Here is a 20,603-nt window from a genome sequence, read left to right on the forward strand (position 1 = left end):
TAAATGGGCTCCAAAAATCGTAGCCCGACCCTGTCAAATCACGGATTAGGTTAGGTCGGCCCAACGGGCCTATTCCATATAGATGGCTCTAATCTTCATGTTGCTTCACACTATATTTGACAAATGGATTTACTTCAATAAATAGTATTAAATATAATATATTTTCTACCTAAAGAAATCAAACACATTTAAATTAATTGAAGGTTAAATATGTCGAGTCATTTACTTGGAATTAATATTCTCTTTTCAGTTTGTGTTTGTCTACTATTTACTGGATTTATTCTGAAAAGATTTTCATTTGCCTATGTCTAATTTTTACTAAATTTCTTAAACTGATATCTTTTATATATATATATATCAACAAACTTCTAGTCAAAAACCTTGCTTTGATAGTCATTATTTTCTTCCAAAGGAAAACTAACAAGAACGGTGTTGTGATATATGTTTCAGAGTTTATACTAGTGTAGAAGTCGTTATTTTGAGAGTTGATTTCAATTAACTTAGGTAAAGGTTTTAACCTTTTTAATTATAAAAGATTAAAGTGAATTATGATTGTTTTGCCCAATTCATTATCTATATTTATATAGGTTAAGCTTAATCCATTTTCAATCCGTTCAAATGCAATTTATATGTTAAAGTAAGCTAAGAGGGAGAAACTTCTAAAAACTTTCTTCTTGCACCTCTTTCATAATTATAGACACTACAGAGTACCCCCGTTTTGTTTATGAAGTTTTAACAAAGAAAGTTATATATTTTTATATATATATATAGTATATATAAAACTCAAATACGATACAAATTAGTGGCACTTGAAGCTGTTACGGGTAGGTAACAGCCATTGAGCCTACAAATCAAGCAACAAAACAAGTACAAATTCAAAATTCAAAATTCAAAATAGCAATCTCCAAACACACTTGAAATTAAGCAAAATTAGTTGATTCTCCTGCAGTTCTTCCTGATCTCTCCGTTAGAACCAGTGAGGGGACGGATATCACCCATCTTAATCATCGCGGTCACAAAATCAGAGATGAAACTGCTGGGATTGTTACTGTATGATTTGACAATTGAATCGACGGATCCTCCATTGAAAAGCTGCTGATCAGAATGGAGCAGTCCCTTTTTGTTAACAAGGTTTATGAAATAGTGATTGTCGAAGCGTGTAGGAGTCAGTAAATCAAGAGGTGCCAAATTGTTGTCCCCTGATCCTGAGGCTCTCGGGCAATTATTTTGCCTGGTTCGCGCTAGTGATGCGTCCATGTTTTTGGTCTCGTTGTATATGCGTCCCCTGAAACTTGTGCACCTTGCTTGTCCGATAGTATGAGCTCCTGTAAATTTAATATATCAAATTAAAAGACTTAAATTAGAACAGGAGGAGGAGTACTTGTTAAAACAATATTTACTGCTTAAATCTATGGAGTTGCAGAACAAACCAGATAAGGCAACCATATCCTTTGTAGAAAGGCCAACAGCACTGAAGCTAGAGATGAGACGGTTAAGGTTAGAAGTTGGGGTAGGAATGCTGTTATTGGCAGCACCTTGGCTTGCTGTTCTGGCATCTCTTCTTCCCAATTTGACATCCCAATTAGGTCCTCCAAGCTACATATATACATCCAATATTCTTGTGAGCATATATAGTTTCAAAAGCCGGTTGGTTAATAATTATATCAAACAACTTACGATGACAACAGAGTCTCGGGCGGTAACCGCTAAAATATCAGCACAAGAGACGACACCAGGGCACACTTTTTCGACAGCAGATTTGATGTTGTCAATAACTTCAAATCCTCTGGCCGAATTGAAATTTGGCTGTGCCCTCTTTTCCCCTGTGAAGGTTGATGTATCATCCAGGAACAATGATCCATCGCATCCCTGTAAAAACGGAGCGCATAAAAAAAAATTAAAGGTAAACGTGACAGATTTAAGAAAGCGCCAAGTCAAAAGTTATACAATTTGGACTAATGTAACTTATGGATCCAATTGAGAAGTGATGTTTGGACATGAATTTAGTGATATTAGAGAAAAATAATATTTAAAGTTAAAAGTTATAAGTAAAAGAGTATTTAAAAATTAAAGTTATATTCGGACACATATTTCACTAGAAAAATACTTTTATTGAAGTCTTGTGAAGGCCTTTTCTTGAAAAAGTGATTAGAATAATTTTAGCAAAATTGAAAAACTCAACTTCAAGATAAAATGAAAAAATTGACTATAGTCAATATTGTATAACCTAATAATTAAAAAAAAATTATATATAAAGGGCCCGGATTTGAATGCCTGGAGACAGAAAAAGACGTATACGACTTCACTAGTAAACGAACTCACCAACAAAGTTGTCAAACTGTCTCACAAAAAGATATCACGATCAGTCGTCCTAAGACAATTGGCAACAGAAAATACCAACCATTTTGGAATTATGCAAAGTGCACAATATAACACTCATGTTGTTTTTGATAGATAAACGTTTCTAAATTCTACTACATATATTCCTCAAATTTGTGATTTATCTGGATATATATGTGAGCCACTTTTATAACGAGAAATATATCAACTTTAAGTCGCAAAATTGATGAGTATATTAGGCTCTTTTCCCTATATAATAAAACACTAGAATGCATGTTCTAAAACGTGAAAACAACAACAATATTAACAAAAATGAAAAGGAGAGAAAATGAAGAAGTTAGATTAGATTACATTAACGAAGCAATCGTGGAAGAATAGGCGAAGGAGGGAAGCACCCATTCGGGTTTCCTTCTGAATAGCAGAGTTCACCACAGATTTCACAGTTTCATAGAGCTTAGGACATGATTTTGAGTAAAATCCAGTGGTGAGTTGAGCTGAGGAACTTCCCACTAAACTCACTAGAAAAAACAAAACTATGGCACTCTTAAAACAAGCCATATTGGAAGAATTTTTCTTACTTAGAACCTATTACTTTGAAATTAGAAACAAGTGTGGTGTACACAAGATGATGAGAAAAATGAGGTATTTATAGGGAAATTGTAGAGACTAGAGAATGCTTTATCAAGGTTATTGTTCTAGGCAGGTTACCTAACACGAAGACTCCATTGCATGTCTTTTTACGTTTGACAAATAGTTAAAAGCAAACAAATTAAAACCAATAACATCAATAAAATATAGAATCATTTTTATTTTTATTAAAATAAAGGTAGTTATAAAAGTAGGACATTTTTAGGACTTGTTATCATCTTATTAGTCAAACAAAGGGGACCCAAAGAAAACCAATTATTTTATGATTATTTGGTGATGAAGAGGAGACATGAGGGACTTTCTTGACATAACCAAAATGTAAAATAGATTTATAGACTTGTGAAGGAAGATTACGTAGATAATTTTAATTTATTTTCACTTATACAATTGTGTGGTTTAGTCATGAGGCACGCGCATACTTACATTATTACTAGTCTCTAAAAAAAATGTGTTAGCATGTTTAGTCCAAACAATGCTGTATTCATCACAACTTTCACATATGATGATGATATGATACTTATTGATTTAGGGAAAATATTTTTTAGTGCCCATGTTATAGTATTATTTCTATTTTAATTCATATATTATGTTATTCGACTAAACACATTGACCTTTCAATAAAGTAATTTATGTGTTTTTAGTCTTTTTATAACTAAGGAAACCAAAATAGAAAACCGGATTGATATCTTTACGAAGGGCTATTCGGATATTTAAATTTGCATTGTGGTTGTACTCCATGAATCTCTTTCTTGTATTGTTCTGGTGTGTTAGCTATCAGTAATTGCACACAATAAATTTGAAAACCAACAAATAATTCTAACAATTGACTTCGAATTTGTCATTGTCAAAATCTATTACAAGTTTTCCCCAATTTTAAGCTTTGTTTCGAGTCCAACATAATCTTTCTCCGATTTCTCTTATTAATAAAGTACTGTGGCATATGTAGAGATATATATAAATATAAGGAAAATTATGTTTAATTAATATCCTTATACGTTAACTTTGACTTATTCGTTACTTTTCCAAAAGTGAAAGTTTGACTTATAATTCGTTGCTTTTAGCAAAAGTTGGAGAAATTAGCATGAAATTGAAGTTGTACCTACTCTTCTTCGTTTGCGCAAGGTTTAAAGTTCCAAAAATCGTTTGCTTTTGAGCATTCTCAAACACAAGAATATAATCATTTCATTATGCATTCACATCGGAAGCTTCTTATATTCTTAGGGGACTTGCTTACAAATTAAATCTAATTTCGTTGAGAGTTTCTTACTATACTTTCACTGTCTCGTGTACCATTTTATCAAAAAATAAAATAATATTTTTATTTATAAAAAAAATTATACAATTAAATTTATATGATTTCAAGAGCATGTTTCTTAATTTAATTTTATTTAGGTCAGTTTGTATTTATTCTTCTTGTAGTACTACAATCCATAATGCATTTACAAATCAGCAAAGTAGACTATTTATAGGTTACAATGATAAGATATACTTCCCTAATTATTTGTCCACTTTTCCTTTTTTAGTTGTTCCTAATTACTTGTCCATTTTGACAAGTCAAGAAATGACAATTTTTTATATCTATTATACCCTCAATTAATTACTTTGAAAAATGTAGAACTTCTTGAAACTTTCAAGTTTTGAATTCATTCACTTCATAATTAATATGAGTAACATGGTAAACTCATTTTGTCAATCATTATTTTCTTAATAGGTGTCAATTCAAAAGTGGACAGGTAATTAGAGGCAGATGGAGTAAGTCATAAGAAAGGTCCAATCAAAGTAATTAAACCATTTATAACTCCTCATGAAAATACCATATACATAGAGGCGGATCCAGGATTTAGAGTCTATGGGTGCCAAGTAGACTCATCAACTAAATCAACTTTACATTTAATTTGAATTGTTCCTCTTTCGATCTATTTGACAATTCAATCAATAAAATAGGAATAAACAACAATTATAAAAAAATTTCAAAAAGTGTATGTAGGCTGTTTACGAAAAAATTAATGATAGTTGAGGGCCTCACATAGCTTGAATTTCAAGAATAAATAGATATCATATAAATCGAGAGAGTATGTATATATGTAGGACTATAGGAATTTATGGATGATTTTCGATTTTGGGCTACATGAGAATAGTACCAAGACTTATGTAATTATTTGTCAGGATTACTGATGATCTTTCCATTATATTTTCTTGTTGGAGTATATTTGATGCATTTAAGTGTTTATGAAATTATCAAATTATTGAGAAGAGAAAAAAGTAAAATTATACCCCTTTCGTTTTTTGTATTAGTTATTAACTTTTTTTTTTGCCGTGTTCTTTAAGAGATTATAAACAAAAATGACAATTTACTATTTTACTTTAAAATCATTTTTTGCAAATTTTTACAAATTTTGTTTACACTTTCAAGAAAAATTAATTGTTAGGATAATGAAAATAAAAAAGAATTATTGTTTAATTTTGTTAATTGACAAATATTTTAGTAATGTAAATAATTATATATAGGATAGAAAAATAATATTAAATGTTTAAAAGTAGGATGAATTAGGGTATATTTCATAAATATAAAATTATTTAAAGATAAGGAAAGCAGCAAAATAATTTGGAACAATGGTTAAAAGAAAAAAAAGAAAAAGAAGGTTGAAAAGCTGATTATGAGAGGAGCCTTAAACTCATTTAAACATTCCAGCAATTTTAAAAAAGAAAAAAATTAAAATATGTCAAGGGGATTCGATCCCACAACCTTAGGCTCAAATATACAGCCTTTTACTATCGACACCACAGAGCACTTTTGTACTATGGGTGGCACGTTTAATATTTATCTATATGTGGTATATATATACCTATATATACATAAAATTTCCGTCGAAATTTGTGGGTGGTGTGGCACCCCCACCGTACTGAATAGACCCGCCCTTGCATATACATGCAGCAAAAATACGTACAAAAGCCTTGCCGATCAAGGACATACTTTTAAGTCAAAATATATTTGTTTGTCTTCTTGATTTTGTGGCTCATATTATGATAGTAGCATAATTACTCAACAAGGATCGACTTGAGACCATATGTGACACCAAATATCAGTTGCATTCCTAAATTGAAGTGCACCAATTATTGAAATATGACTCGCTCTTCCACATGCTTAGCATAGGAAATTAAATTAGAACCCTCATAGATTATTTCCTGTTTCAAAAGAGAAAAATAATATCATGAAATAAAAATGATATTCTCAATTTATTGTGTTAATTTAAAATGAGTTTTGTATTGGTTTGAGTTATGAGATTAATTAACTTATATGGACCAATAAATAAAGATCACGTATTTCATTAAATGTCTTACAATTGTGATGTTAGTTCAGGGTAATTTTAAGTCTACATTAAAATAAACGTTTGTGGTAAATTTGATTCAATAAGTGGAATAAGAGCGTTTTTGAGTTACTTCTGATACATTAAAAGCATATTATCAAATAGGTGAATGAAGGGAAAATTTAATGTAATAGATGAAAAATGAATATTTTTAATCATTTATAATATATTAAGTACATTTTAAAAAAATTATTTTCTAAATATTTAAATAAAAAAAGCCAAAAACGCACTTAAACTATCTCAAAAGGTCTAATATATCCTCATCCACCCAATTTGCTAAAAATACCACGCTCATCTTTTGGCTTACTTCTACCGTTATAACTATCATACCTCATTTTTATTTATTTATTATTTTTAAAAAAACTGACAATTGAGGCACAAATTTATCTTATGCTTAGGTATAATTTTTTAGTTCATAACAATTTAATTTTACGAACCAATCAACGACCTTAAATTTATTAGTTGTTCTTTTTGTCCATTACTATTTTTTTTTTTTACTTTTACTGTTTTTATGGTGAAAAGTAAAATATTTTCTATGTTTTATCATAAGTTGGGTGAATAAATAAAAATATATTTTTACTTTTGCTATTTTTTTGTGCTGATAAATAAAATAAATTTGCATGTTTTATGAAAAAGTTAGAGTGTGTTGGGTTTTAATCTGAAAAAAATTCAAAAATACTAGAGATAATAGACATGATAAGGCTTTATAGTTATAGTTTTGGTAATTCTGCTTCATAGTTATAGTTCTGTTTGTTATGGAGGTTGCGGTTCGTATATTTCGCTTGCCCGTTTGTATATTTCACTTATGAGTTACGAATATACAAATATGATAAGTATATACAAATTCTGTATTTATATATTTAGAAAATTTTCAAAACTCTGTTTGTATATTTCACTTGCCAATATACAAACATGGTAATTTATTATGATTTTTTATTAATCGTATACAAATAGCTAGGGTAAGCATATATAAATTCTGGATTATACAATCAGGAACCAAATTATACAAATTCTGGATATATATAATCAGGAACCGAATTATACAAATTCTGAATTTATACAATTAGGAAACCAAATAGCAATTTATTGTGAAATGTAACCACAGATTAAAAATAATCGAAACAATAATTATATTACATAATATATTTTAGACGTCTATTACTTCACATAATTTTCTCTTTTAAGTTTGTCCAATAGAAATAGGATACATAATAAATAATAACTAAAAATTATATCTTTGCATAAAACAGATTTAAGCCTCAATTGTCACTTCAAAAATACAAAAAGAAAAATAACACAAGATAATATTACAATTCTTTTTAAAAATAAATAAATAGAAAGAAGGTTTGTTAGTTACAAAAATAAAAGTGAACTAAAAATGTAAATAAAGCGCTATTATAAAATATGTGAATGCTAAATGGTCAAATGAATTACATGGAAAGAAGGTTTGTTAGTTACAAAGATAAAAGTGAACTAAAAATGTAAATAAAGCGCCATTATAAAATATGTGAATGCTAAATGGTCAAATGAATTACATGGAAGGTCAGCAATTCCGGCAGCGATTTTCTACGAACAACAATTAACGGAATGATAAATTTACTTATCTTTAAAGCACAATTAGTCCTCTCAAATTTATTTAATAATTATTTTATTTTTTGTCGTCATATGGAGATGCAAGAATTAGTAGCTTCCTTTTCTTTAATTTCAAATTAATTTCTCTTAATCAAAGTAAAGTACCATCTTTTGATCTATACACTGAATATTAAATGGAAATAAGTGAAGCATAAATGTCATTAGCATAATGCACAAAGTAAAACTATTGTGCTTTATCAACTACTGCATTGAATACCAACGCTTTGAGGATAAGCGTTGTATTAATTGCTCTCCTTTTAGTTTTTTTTAGTTGTGTTTACACTTGACTAAGTTTTTTTAGTTGTGTTTACACTTAACTAGAGATAATATCTCAAATGGTCACTCAACTATGAGTTCTTTTCTCAGAAAGTCACTCAACTTTGATTTTTAACTCAAAAATCACTCAATTATGACTTTTTTCCTCAGAAAGTCACTTAAGTATGAGTTCTTTTCTCAGAAAGTAACTAAACTTTGATTTTTAACTTAAAAGTCACTTAACTATGAGTGTTTTACTTACAAAGTCACTCAACTATGAATATTTTACTTACAAAGTCATTAAACCAATTTAATTTATTTTTTCATTAATATTTATTAACATAAAAAAAAGTTAACCAAAATTTTAAGAAATAAAAAGATATTCATTTATATAATTTAGTAAGTGGTGATACAAAATAACTACTCGATTTGCATCTAATTTTTTTTCTTGAAAAAAATAATAAGAAACCAAGAAGCAAGATAAGGAAATGATCGACTCTGTCGTGACTTGTGATCTTTAAGCTAATCTGCTTTGGAAATCATATGATAATCCAAATAATATAACTTGTTTCCAATTTGAGTGGTGATTAGCTTGGTAGTAGCAAAATGTTTGCAAATAAAATATCTTCTTATTTCTTATAATTTTGGTTAAAAGTAAAAAATTTATGTTGGTAAATTTTAATGAAAAATCAATTAAATTGGTTAATTGACTTTGTAAATAAAACACTCATAGTTGAGTGACTTTGTAAGTAAAAAAATCATTGTTAAGTGACTTTTGAGTTAAAAATCAAAGTTTAGTGACTTTCTGAGAAAAGAACTCATAGTTGAGTGACTTTCTGAGAAAAGAACTCATAGTTGAGTGACTTTCTGAGAAAAAAACTCATAGTTGGGTGACTTTTCAGTTAATAACCAAAGTTGAGTGACTTTCTGAGAAAATAATTCATAGTTGAGTGACCATCTGAGATATTATCTCCACTTAACTAAGGGTGGGTGTTTGGTACGTAGAAATATTTTTTATATGGAAATAAGTTTTTTTTTTAAAACGAAGAAAATAACATTTCTAATGAAAGTAAGGTAAGCAAGTTTTACAAGTAACATCTTACATTGATTATGTTCTTTCCATACGCCGACACACGTACACCCCATCTTTACCCCCCACGCCGTATAGCCCTGATTCCCACTATCTCCTCACCTGTCATCATATTTCTACCTTAGTATTTATCTATATTATATATAAATGTTTTTAAAATAATATTTTTTACTTATGTATCGAATCTAAAAAAATAAATAAGAAATTTACTTATTTTCATATAGAACATTTTCGAAGAAAATATTTTCCTTCTTGTTGGACACACTCAAGTGACTATTTGGTGTGCTTATCTTTGTCTTATAAGTCAAAAATCATAAGTTAGGAATTCTAACATATGATTTTGGCTTATTTTTTCCTTTTTGATTTAAACCAAGTTCTTTAAAGCATTTTTTTACTTTATCCAAACACTATAAATATACTTCAAAATTATTTTAATAGAAAACACTTAAAATAAGTCAATCGAAACATGCTTTAAGAGCAATTTTGCAGTGCGTTTTCGTCTTGGAAGAACAGGAATTATATCAATAGAAATAGTAATTTGGTGAATTATCAGACGAACATTTTGTAAGGGTTCGATTAACTAATTAAAACCTAAGAATTTTTTTTCCAATTAGTCAGTAAACGACGTAGAAATTTCAGGTTCACGAATATAGTTTTTATGTCATTATCTCTTTAATGATCTTTGATTATTTTTCCTCTTTTAACTTTTTTCCCCACCTCTCTTCTGGTAACTTTCAACGAAGCAAAAATATTTCAAAAATCTATAGTCAAACATAATAAGTTACTTGTCATCTTGAAAAGGATGACATATTTGATAGGATGAGGGTCAAAACTACTATAGTCTAAATATGCAATTAAACGGGTTGTGTCATCCATTTCATATACAGGTGTATACACAAACTAGAATAAATGTATAACATATTAATTCATTTGACATATTTTAGTAGTGCAAATTACCTGAGTTATTGTCTTACTTTGATTTTGATTCTTGCGTTATTTGGCTAAGTACATTGAATTTTCAATAAGTTAAATGTGTGATTTTGCTCCTTTAAGCAAAATTAAATAATTAACAGAATCCACGTTAAAACATTTATTAATCTTTTTTTTTTTTTTAAAGAAACAAATAGAAAGGAAGATTTAAATCTATTTTCTCCCATCATCACCAAAGCTTACTTTCATAAGCATAGATCCAGAAAAAAATCATATGATATAAATGATAAAAGTTCCATCAACAATTGAAATAGTTTCTCTCTCTTATGCTCTTTCGTGAGCATGAAAACAAAACTAAAGAATTAAGTGAACAACTTATAACACGAATCTTCTTATTAATAGTATGTTAGCACAATAAATATTTTTGCAGCTAAACAAAATAAAGTTGAAATTGGATAACCAGCCAAGGATTAAAAAAAAATCACAATTCTAATCATCGCACTAAAAAGGAGGCAAAAGAAATGGAGTTTTATGGGTTTATGATTCTCATTGTTAGATCACATAAATGAGAATTTTGAAGATCGACAAAAGAGGAACAGATGCATGGAACAAGTTGTGTCAACATGAACTTATATTCCGAATAGGTTAAGGAGAGGGTGAAGGCGGCGAATAATTAAAATCGTGTGGGTGTATTTTAAAGTACTTCCAAGTCCTACAAGGAGTAGGAAACACTACAAATTCACCAAGATCAAGTCTAAGAAGGAACACTACTAAAAAACCACGGACGGCGTCGTTGCAAAAAGCGACGATATTTGTCACACTGTACGTCGCTTTTTAATAAAAATAATTATTTTTAAAATTATTTTACAAAAAGACGACTTCTCTTACTCAGTCGCTTTTTTCGCCGATTTTTGCACCAAATATATATATATATATATATATATATATATAAATTAATTAATTAATAATTAATTATTTAATATAGGTATAGACGTTGTCCGTCGCTTCTTATTAAAAATAATTATATATAAATTAAAGAATAACCACGCCGTTCGTCGTTTTTAATTAATTTAAATTTATTAATTATTTTTTTAAAAGCGACAAACAACATCTTTATGTCCGTCGCATCTTGGTCAAAATATATGGTCAAATATTTTTAAAAAGCGACGAACAATGTCTCTTTGTCCGTCGCTTTTTGGTCAAAATGTTGGTCAACTATTTAAAAGAAAGGTGACGGACAAAGAGACTTTATCTGTCGCTTTTCTTAAAATATTTGAAAACCAGACGCAAATGTTTTCCTATTTTCCTTCTGATCCTTCTCTCTAAGATCTGAAACACAGAAGCCAACAACGCCGCAGCCTCCTTTGCCGACGTCACTGCTGCTGTCACCGCCACTACTTTCACCGCCGTTGTTGTCGCCATCTCCTCTCTCCATTCTCCATTGTCTCTTTCTCCTTTAATTTAAGGTTAGGATTTTATCAAATTAGTTTAATTTTTTTCAATTTGAGTTATATTTGATTTTGTTAATTAGTTTATTGGATTTGTGTTTTATTGAATGATTGATTTTGTTTGTTAGTGAATGAATTAGGGTTCTTTAGGATTAATTTGGGTACTAGTTTGAATTTGAAATTATTTAATTTGATTGTGAATTGGGATTTTTTTGAATTTGATTGATTGTTAGTTAGTGAATTGTTAATTTGAAGTTAGAAGTTAGTAATTGATGAAATTTGAATGTTTGAATGTCATGAATATATAGGATGAATGTTTTGAATGCCATGAATATATATTGATCGATGAGGTTTTTTTATTAATTAGAACTTGAATATATATATAACTAATTGTTGGATTAGAAGTTTATATATAACTAATTTTATAGATTAGATATGAACTTGAATTTAAAACTTGAACTTGAACTTGAAACTTGAATATAACTAATTCTTGGATGAGAAGTTTATATATAATTAATTTTAGAAATTGGATATGAACTTGAATTTAATTAGAACTAGAATATAACTAATTTTGTATTAGAAGTTTATATATAACTAATTTTAGAGATTATATGAACTTGAATTTAGAACTTGAATATAAATAATTCTTGGATTAGAAGTTTATATATAACTAAGTTTAGAAATTAGATATATATGAACTTGAATTTAGAACTTGAACTTATTAGAACTTGAATATAACTATTTTTTGGATTTGAAGTTTATATATAACTAATTTTAGAACTTTGATATGAACTTGAATTTAGAACTTGAACTTGAACTTAGAACTTGAATATAACTAATTCTTGGATTAGAAGTTTATATATAACTAAGTTTAGAAATTAGATATGAACTTGAATTTAGAACTTGAACTTGAACTTAGAACTTGAATATAACTAATTATTGGATTTGAAGTTTATATATAACTAATAACTTTTATATGAGCTTGAATTTAGAACTTGAACTTGAACTTAGAACTTGAATATAACTAATTCTTGGATTAGAAGTTTATATATAACTAAGTTTAGAAATTAGATATGAACTTGAATTTAGAACTTGAACTTGAACTTAGAACTTGAATATAACTAATTATTGGATTTGAAGTTTATATATAACTAATAACTTTTATATGAGCTTGAATTTAGAACTTGAACTTGAACTTGAATATAACTAATTCTTGATGACCTTAATTAATTAGGACTTAATAATTGAACTTAATTAGAACGTTGAACTTAATTTATAATAACTTGAACTTAATTAGAAATATAATTAATTATTTGAAATCTTAAACTTAATTAAAATTTATGAATTAATTAAGCTTGAACTTTGTAGATCTTGAAATGTAGTATTTATGAACTAATTAATTAGATATATAAGTTATAATAAATATAATTATTAAGTAATTATAAATAATATTAACAATATAAATTAGTTTAATGTAGTTAAATTATTATTAAATTTAATTTATAATTGAATATCTATATACATTTTTGTAGATGGATCATCGTTTGTAGATGTATAATATGCATTATGAAACTGGTGGTGGTTTGAAAGTTGAGTTTATTGACGGTGTTAGGGGTTTTATTGAACATACAATGACCCTTGATATTTTCAAGAATGAATTGGTTAAGTGTCCTTGTAGTGCATGTAGGTGCTTAAAAGTTTTTGAACCCGATACAGTCATGGTTCATTTGTATCGTAATGGATTTGAGCCTAGATAGTTTGTATGGGTTGATCATGGAGAAAGAGATGGATTGAATGATATGTTTTATAATTCGATGCTTATGGATAATTATAATATGCTTTCACCACATGGCCAAATTAGGGTTGACCATGATGATAGGATTGAACATGATATGAACATGATAGGGTTCATGAAATGATCAATGATGCTTTCGGGGTTCAAGGTGGGATGAAACCCATGTATTACTATTGATCTAACACTATTCATTTCAGACTATATGTACTTGGAAACCGAGGTATAATATGGTCATTTCGACCACATTTGAGAGGAGGGCATTCGTGAGACTGTCTAGCTAGCTAAAGAAAGCCCAAGATATTGATTAGTGTCCGAGTTGGATGTTGCCTATATTTTTGATGAATTGTGCTAATATTGGAACACAGATAAGTTCAAGGCGATGTCCGAACAAGCCAAAAAGGTTAGAGGTAGTCTTAAGGGTGACTCATTTCACATTGGAGGTGCAAAGAGCGTTGGAACAATTACAAGAGAGATGGTAAGTTCTAATTAACACTTTTAAATAAATAATTAGTTGATTAATATCGTTATAATATAAATTTCATTTTTTATTTATAGAAAAAATAAATGGGGTGCACTCCCCTTGCACCAGAGGTTTTCAAGAAGACTCATGTGAAGAAGAAAGAAAATGAGTCAGATTCGGATGTGTGGGTGGAGGAAATCGCCGAACAAATTTTTGTAAGTTATTTAATTAATATGAATAATGAATATCAATAGTGAATATATATATATATATATATATATATATATATATATTGATGCTAATTTTTATTTTTAATATACATGAGGAGTATTAGAAGTATGTGAATAAGAATCTAGATAGTTCGTTCCAAATGACACCTGAACTGTCCACTCAAATTTGGACAGAATAAGTGATAAGGGGGACACACAAAGATAGAGTCTATGGTCGAGGCTCTCGAAATGATGCACGACGACTCATGTCAGGCTTAAAAGGTATTGGATCGTCACGTCAAGCCACGTCACGTCAAGTGTTCAGATTGTTGCTATGTCGGCACAAATAGCAAAACTGAGAGCAGCACTGGAAGAGTCTGAGCGAAGAAGAGTAGCTGAACAAGAAAACATGAATGCGACCGTTCAGAAAATCAAAGAACAAGTGCTAAACCTCGCTTGTCGACCTACATCTACATCGTCCCCTGCCAAGTGCACTGACGACGACAGTGAGGAGGAGGATGATTATATAGATTGCACTCCATAAACTTTTTTAAAATTTTGAATGACTCTATAAGTTTTTGAATTGTGATTTAGATATTTTTGAAGATTAATTTAAGTTTGTTGTTTTATATCTTGTGTGGGATGTTTATAATGTATTTTGTTTAATTGAGATGATTTAATTTGAATTGAATTTAATTTAATTTGCAGGTGGGCAACAGAAAAAAAAACGACTGGCAGGGTCCTTTAGCGTCACTTTTTTGGATTTTTCAAAAATTTAATTTCCAGAAAAGCGACGGACAGGGTCCTTTAGTCCGTCGCTTTTCTGGGATCTTCAAAATTTAAATTTCAAAAAAGCGACTGATGGCGTCTCATTGTCCGTCGCCTTTCTAGATTTAAAAAATATTATAAAATTAAAAATGGGCGACGGATTGCGGGGCTTTTTGGAAATTAAAAAAATTGAAAAATATAAAAAAAGCGACGGTGTCCATCGCTTATCCAAAAAAACTTTCTGAAAAAATTAAAAAGCGACACAGTCGATCGTTTTTTTGCGATACTATCCGTTGCTTTTTGAAAATCGTTGAGCCAAAAAGTGGCAAACATGATTGCATCGCTTTTCTGTCGATTTTGACCAAGAAAGCGACCCAGTCAATCGCTTTTGGCCATCGTTTTTCAACAGTTTTTTAGTAGTGGAAGGGTCTATAAGTTATCTATAGAGAATGGTTTTTATCTAAAAGACTTGCGCACTTACAAAGAGAGAGACAAGCAAAACAATCAGTTATTGAGAGAGCTTTGATTGATTATTTCAAGGTGCTGCGAAAAACGTTCGAAAGAGTTTATTTCGTCAGATTGAGTGAAGTTTTTTTAGGTTGATTACCTAGTGTAGTTTTCTTCTAGTTGGTGCAACTTGGAGATCTTCTGGGAACATAAGCCTTGGCGAAATTGTGTTTTTTAGTTACAAAATTAGAGTTTATAATTTCTTTGATTACATAGTTATGTAATCTTTTCTAGATCGGAGTTTGTTTTATTGATGTTTGAAGTTAAATACTGTTGGGTTGTTTATTTACTATCTTGCTTAACTTTAAACATCAATTTATTAAGCAACAGATAATTCATACGTGTTTCTTAAGTAATTAACATATGTCATAATTCCAACAAGTGGTATCAGAGCAGGTCATCTTAACAAGAGTCTAATAACTCAAGATAAAATCAGTATGAATTCTGCACCTCCTCTTGGGCATGGTCAAGGGCAACACATCAATAGGCCACCATTGTTAAATGGGCAATACTACTCATGGTGGAATGCAAGAATGGAGAACTTCATTTAAACTGAAGACTATGAATTATGACTTTTTGGAATTTTTTATAAGTTTACCATTTCATTCCTCCCGATAGTTGCCTCCAGTCATTTCTGATAAGTTTGTGAAGTTAATTTGAGAATTTTGAACTATTCGTTTAACTATAGTTAATTATTGATGGGTAATCTTAAGATAATTAATTTAGTTTGTGGCTAATGGGTTAAATCTATAATTTATTTAAAACTATATACCACTTGACCCATATTTATTAAAATAAGTTACTAGAGTTTGTCACTTTTAATACATAATTATTTTATTTAGAAAGAAAAAGGAAAAGAAAAGGGAGAGCGTTGATCCGTAAAGTTTGTGAAAAAAAAGAAAAAAAAAGGGAAGCAGAAACTCACATATGCGAATGGTGTGGGAGCCATCAATTCTTGTTCAGGTAAGAGATCCTATGTATTTAAGTTATGAATAATGAGTGATAGGATATATAATGTATTGGTTAGTATTATATTAATTGAAATGGTAAAGAATTGAAATAGTGAAGTTGGAAAATGGGTGTACTGCCTTGGTTGGGGCAGTGCGGACAAGGTTATGATGATCAATTTGATTGAAGTCATTAGTAAGGTAATGATTGTGGATTAAGGATAGGAGGAATGGATAACAATTGACTCGATGAATTGGGTAGTTTTTGGCAGATGTTGGTTTTGTATGTAGTTCAATATTTCAAATTTTATTTTGGTAAATTGAGACTTAATCATATGCTTGAAATTTGGGAAATATGAGAGCTGACATGTTAATTGATATCAAGATTAGGAACTTGATTATAAGTTTGAGGTGAGTTTTAGGGACTAGGCTAGATATATAGTAGTAGGGGTGTTAGTTTTGAAATCTTATTGTGATTATATATTTGAATAAATTGCATTGATTTGAAAGCTCAACGAAAGGGGAAGGTTCAAGTCCCAGAGTAATTGTTCGATTATTTGAGGCAGGTGAATTTCTCAACCCTTATTAAGTGTATAAAATGTATTTCATTATGGTATGTGTTGAAGAGTAATGAGACTTGGTGTAACGCCCCGAGATTACACCCTAGGCGGGACTGACACTCGAGAACCATTGCTGGCCCCAAGCAAACCCTTCACCTGGCTTACTTACTCAACGGAAGACTATGAGCATTATTATAATGATCAAATGCATTTCTAAACAACTGTTTAATAAAGTAACTTAGAACGTTTTATGGTCAAACATTCAACTTGGCCAAAATGGCAACTCAAGTCTTAACATAAGAAATAGCAATGTAAAGACAACTAAACTACTGATTGTCTATGAAGCCTCTAAAACAAGGGAGGATGTTGGGACAAGACCTGCGATCATTCTAACAATGAAATACTGAAAGCAAATTATAAAAGGAGCCCTCCGGAAAGCTAGGAGGCTCACCAACAGACTCTGAATGCTCAACTGGATCAACGAGGCGCTGGATGATGATCCTGGTTACCTGTGTCTGCATCATAAAATGATGCAGGCCAATTGGCATCAGTACATTAAATGTACGAGTATGCGAGGGAAAACTAAATATAACATAAGCTTGAAAGGAATCTGAAAGAAACACTTACCTTGACTCTTCTCAACTCATGAATAACTTAACTCAATATAAAGCAATAAAACATATGCAATATATGAAAATCTTGTAAAACAGTGGAAAACAACTTAGTTCGTTAAACAAAATGCAATAAGAAACTTAACTTTACTCATTTAATAAAGTAATATAGTTTATGTGGGAGTTTCTCTAATCGACAACTACCACTATAAGCCTAAGTAGTGATACAACGTCTTGCCCACGCTGCTAGAACTGTCCTATACTTTGCCGTCATATAGGACGTCTTAACTAAGTGGATCCACTAGTCTATGCTTAAAAGCAGTTAAGGAATCATCTAAAAAGTATGATCCTTTACTACCTATGATGGCTACATGGTTTATGGAGACTTGAGTTATTATGAACTCGGGTCCCCATATCGGTGCTCAATACTACTCCCAAAATGTACTTAGCTCATATGTTTTTAAAACAACTCATTTCTTTGGTTTGAGATAATCACTCAAAACTTAGCTTAAAAGCTCTTTTGGAATAGATGTTCCCTTTCTTGCTCAAATGTGAAAATATTTTAAACTCTTTCGGAATACATAGTTCCCATATACTTCTTTGAATAAATGAACTTCAATCTTTACTCTTTACTTAACTTGAACTTTAAGTCTTAAAACAAAGTTAAAACGTTTGCGAAAGACCTTTGAAAACTTTATGAACTTCTCTTGACTTGCTTCTTCACTTCTAGACTTGACTCTTAACTTTCCTTGAATTGAATTATGGATTCAAGGTTCATGATCTCATGTTTATGGATGATTTCATGATGTTTAGACGTACCTTAGAGTGTTGGAATCAACTAGAAAACATAGGTAAATTGCTAAGGAACTAGTACGGAAAGAAGGAGAAAAAATAGGGTGAATTAGCGTCTTTGGTGCTTTGAGAGGTGTGGGGCGCCAGAGCCCAAAGTTCAGAGACCCCTTCTTGGGGCACTGAGAGGGGCGAGGCCCCAGAGGCAAAAAAACAGAGAATATTTCTTAGGGCTATGAGAGGGGTGACGCCTCAGGCCCCTGCCCATGTGCCTCCGACTTTTCATCTTCGTTTTTCAACTCTAAACCCCCTATTTTCACTTGGTTCTTTCCCCAAACACTTAGAAACAACTAATTCATCAATATATGCAAGATTTAACTCGAACTCACACCTAAATACATGAATCAATCTCAAGAAACTTCAACAACAAGAAACTACAAGATTTCAATCGAATTATCATCAAGAACTCATAAGATTTACTTTCAAAACTATATAAATTCGCTGAATTGAATCATGATTGACACATGGGTGAACTAACCCAACTCTATGTGATCTCACATACCTCGTAGGATTGAATCCTTGGTGAGATCCACAACCAAACTCGAACGTTTTTGACGATTATTGATTTATCTTCTCCTTTCTCCTCTTTTCTCTTTTCTCCAAGCCCTAGCGTGAACTTCAACTTTTCTATATTGACTAAAATCTTATTTTACCCCAATTAAACTCCTAAAAATGAATTAAAACAATTGGGTAAGGAAAAGGCTAAAATATCCTTCCAAAATCTGGATTAGACTTTCCTTATTTGAACAACCCAACTTCAAATAAACATATCTCACTCATACGAACTCGGAATCGCACAAACTCAGTGTCCTTGGAAAGATTATTCCAAAATCTTTCCTACGGTATTTGGAAATACACCAAACTTATCATGATCTAGGAGTTATGATCATTTGAAGTTGACCAAAAACTCAACATAACACACTTAACGAATTTTCCAGATTATTTTACTCTTTCCAAAAATGGCTATTTCCAATTCTTAACTTCTTCCTAGTTATTTCAATTTGCGAGATGTTACAATATCTCCCCTTGATACCTCAATACTCCATCCCCCCATTGTTCAAAACCCAATACTTTTTGCTTATGAATATTTGCCTTCAATTCAAGCAAAATAGGATCTTGGTCTTGCTTTTTCTTCACTTCTGACACCAACGAAGATTAAGCCTCATTCATCACCACTACTCCTCCTTCTGTGGAATCCATTAAGTCTATGAACATCCTTTGATAATTCTTTCTTATCTTCCTCAAAATGGGTGGTACTACCCATAGACAACCTGCTCAAGGCATCATCAACAACATTAGCCTTACCTGGGTGGTAAAGAATACTCATGTCATAATCCTTGAGTAACTCTAACCATCTCATTTGTCTGAGATTAAGTTCTTTCTGACTAAACACATACTGAAGACTCTTGTGATCAATGAACACATCTACATGAACACTATAAAGATAATGACGTCATATTTTCAAAGCAAATACAACGGCAGCCAACTCTACGAACCTTCTATAGTAGCCAGCCAAACCCAAGAAACTCTTAGTAACTGTTGGAGATGTGGGTCTAGGCCAATTCTGAACTGTCTCTATTTTCAGAGTATCAACTTTAATTCCCTCTCCAAACATAATGTGGCCTAAGAATGCCACATACTCAAGCCAAAACTCACACTTAGAGAACTTGGCATACAATTCTCTATATTTTAAAGTCTGGAAAACTATTCTGAGATGACTATCACGATCTTCCATATTACTCGAATAAATTAGTATGTCATCAATGAAGACGATAACAAACATATCAAAATAAGGTTTGAATACTTTATTCATAAGGTTCATGAATGTTGTAGGCGCATTGGTCAATCCAAAGGACATAACTAGGAACTCATAATGACCATAACAGGTCCTAAATGTTGTCTTTGGAATGTCACATTCCCTCACTTTCAACTGATGGTAGCCTGATCTGAGATCTATCTTAGAGAAACAAGTAGCACCCTGAAGCTGATCGAAACGATCATCAATTCTTAGATGAGGATACTTGTTCTTGATGGTAACCTTGTTCAACTGGCGGTAATCTATACACATCCTAAGAGAACCATCTTTCTTTCTCACAAATAAGACCGAAGCGCCCCAAGGTAAGACACTTGGTCGAATAAAGCCCTTATCAAAGAGATGTTTCAACTGTTCTTTAAGCTCTTTCAAT

At 30.7% G+C, this 20,603-nt stretch overlaps 1 protein-coding gene across 1 annotated transcript; it reads right to left on the minus strand.

The window, feature by feature from the left end:
• Positions 1-768: 768 nt before the first annotated feature.
• On the minus strand, positions 769-2,967 carry LOC125819350 (peroxidase P7-like). Its single transcript, XM_049498802.1, has 4 exons — positions 2,692-2,967; positions 1,678-1,869; positions 1,431-1,596; positions 769-1,325 (listed from the first exon to the last, which is right to left on the minus strand). Exons 1-4 carry the CDS (start codon positions 2,896-2,898, stop codon positions 931-933), a joined length of 960 nt encoding a protein of 319 aa, XP_049354759.1. The 5' UTR covers positions 2,899-2,967; the 3' UTR covers positions 769-930.
• Between the last annotated feature and the right edge of the window lie 17,636 nt (positions 2,968-20,603).

Source organism: Solanum verrucosum, unplaced genomic scaffold (assembly GCF_900185275.1).
Source record: "Solanum verrucosum unplaced genomic scaffold, falcon-dt-bn FXZP01000207.1, whole genome shotgun sequence".
Classification (NCBI taxonomy): domain Eukaryota; kingdom Viridiplantae; phylum Streptophyta; class Magnoliopsida; order Solanales; family Solanaceae; genus Solanum; species Solanum verrucosum.

Excerpts from the sequence above, each read along its gene's own strand:
- LOC125819350 (XM_049498802.1), bottom strand. The coding sequence starts at position 2,898 with ATGGCTTGTTTTAAGAGTGCCATAGTTTTGTTTTTTCTAGTGAGTTTA. Across the intron at positions 1,597-1,677 it reads CCCGAGACTCTGTTGTCATC|CTTGGAGGACCTAATTGGGA; the intron begins GTAAGTTGTTTG and ends GTATATATGTAG. Across the intron at positions 1,326-1,430 it reads GGATATGGTTGCCTTATCTG|GAGCTCATACTATCGGACAA; the intron begins GTTTGTTCTGCA and ends TTAAATTTACAG.